Source organism: Lottia gigantea, assembly GCF_000327385.1.
Source record: "Lottia gigantea unplaced genomic scaffold LOTGIsca_23, whole genome shotgun sequence".
Lineage (NCBI taxonomy): Eukaryota > Metazoa > Mollusca > Gastropoda > Lottiidae > Lottia > Lottia gigantea.
The window spans coordinates 1164713-1166374 of NW_008708645.1; the positions used below are offsets into that span (position 1 = coordinate 1164713).

At 35.0% G+C, this 1662-nt stretch overlaps 1 protein-coding gene across 1 annotated transcript in view; it reads right to left on the bottom strand.

Moving 5' to 3' along the window:
- The window catches only part of LOTGIDRAFT_116145 (hypothetical protein), a gene marked incomplete at both ends in the record, with an annotated part of 39536 nt that extends 38333 nt beyond the window's left edge, over nt 1-1203 (bottom strand). The window contains one exon of the mRNA XM_009054940.1: nt 1026-1203. Coding sequence (XP_009053188.1) covers nt 1026-1203 — 178 coding nt within the window. The remainder of the gene's footprint in view (nt 1-1025) is intronic.
- Between the last annotated feature and the right edge of the window lie 459 nt (nt 1204-1662).

Sequence of the window (1662 nt, forward strand, 5' to 3'; positions counted from 1 at the left end):
CTCACACCAAGTTTCGTCAAAATCCATCAAGAATTGTGCCTTCTAGAGTGTTTACTAGCTAAAATTGACGCGTTTTTAAGAACAGGGCAATAACTCATACTAAATATTTTTCAATTTTTCTGATTTTCAATAGGGTTTATCCTTGTGCGATAACCAAGTTTCATCAAAATCCGTCATGAATTGCACCTTCTAGAGTATTTACGAGCGTTTCAAGAACAAGGGCAATAACTCATAGTAAATATTTTCGATTCGTCTCATTTTCAATAGGGTTCATCCTTGGGTGATTACAAACAACCATATCAAGTTTCGTCGAAATCAGTCAAGAATTGTGCCTTGTAGAGTGTTTACGAGCAATTGTGGACGGACGGACGGACGGACGGACCGACCGACGGATATGGGTGACGGCAATATACGCTCCACATTTCATGTTTCAGTGTTTTCTAGCAGGGTTCAATTTAGAAATGAAAATTTGATTAGCAGTGTATCTAACCAAATTCCAGTTTTTGCTAATCAAGTTAAATTTTGATTTGCATTTCATATGAATTTGGTAGTAATTCAAAATGTTCCAGTGGCAGAGACTTCAGATCGATCGTGCCAATGACATTAGTTCTTTAAGCCTCAAAAACAATTCATTAAATTATCAGCTCATCACGAAAATCAATAGGGATCATCTTCATAATGACATTGACCCACAAAATATAAATCAAAAGAATCCATAAAGAATTGTTGCCTGTAGAGGAGCAAAAGTTTCACAACATAGCTAATAGAATGAAAACACAAAGTCGGACATGATATTTCGGTAAAAAATTATCATGTGGGTGTATAAAAACTGGTATTCGATTTGATTCGCAAAAAGTTGTGGTTAATTTTTATTTGGGCTAATAATTGGAAATATTGGATAGCAAAAGGGGGTCATTTTAAATCTCCGAAATGCAATACTCCTGAAATTGAACCCTGTTCCTAGTATTTAGCAGATTAGCACACTACACATACTACACACTATAAAAGTGTTCATAAGTATTTACCTGTCCATGGACATCCATACATCTCAACTCTCATACAGACTGTTCGTTGATGTTGACTATGTGGAATGAATCGAAGACGCTTTGCTATTATTGGGGGTGAAACTTCACGTAATTCTGCTCTATATGTGTCATCATTTCCGTCAAAAATCTGAAAAAAAAAATCGATACAAATAAGCATATAGATGGCCCGATAATGAACTCTTTTTTCTTGATCTCATTCAAACGAGTGTTACACGACCTTTGAAAGTAACTTATCCAACAAGGTAACACAACAGTATGCACAGTGGAACCTTGTTTACACGGCACTTACAAGAACAACAGCTGGTATCAAACATTTGCATTTGCATCAGATTTTTCTACTATAGCCAAAATAAGGTTTCTGCCAGATCATTATTGAAAGACAAAGAACAATGCAATTGAGTTTGAAAACAATTGTTCCTTCCTCCAATCACATTCCATGCTGAACATTAAGTATGTCCTAAGAATAGGTTTCCTAAGATCATTAGTGCGGAAACATTTACCAGTTTCTTCTTAACTTAACAATATTTTCACTGAATAGGGTTCAAGCTTTCATGGAATACAATAATTACCAAGGAATTATCATGAAATTTAGACAATTGTGTGTAAAATCTAACAT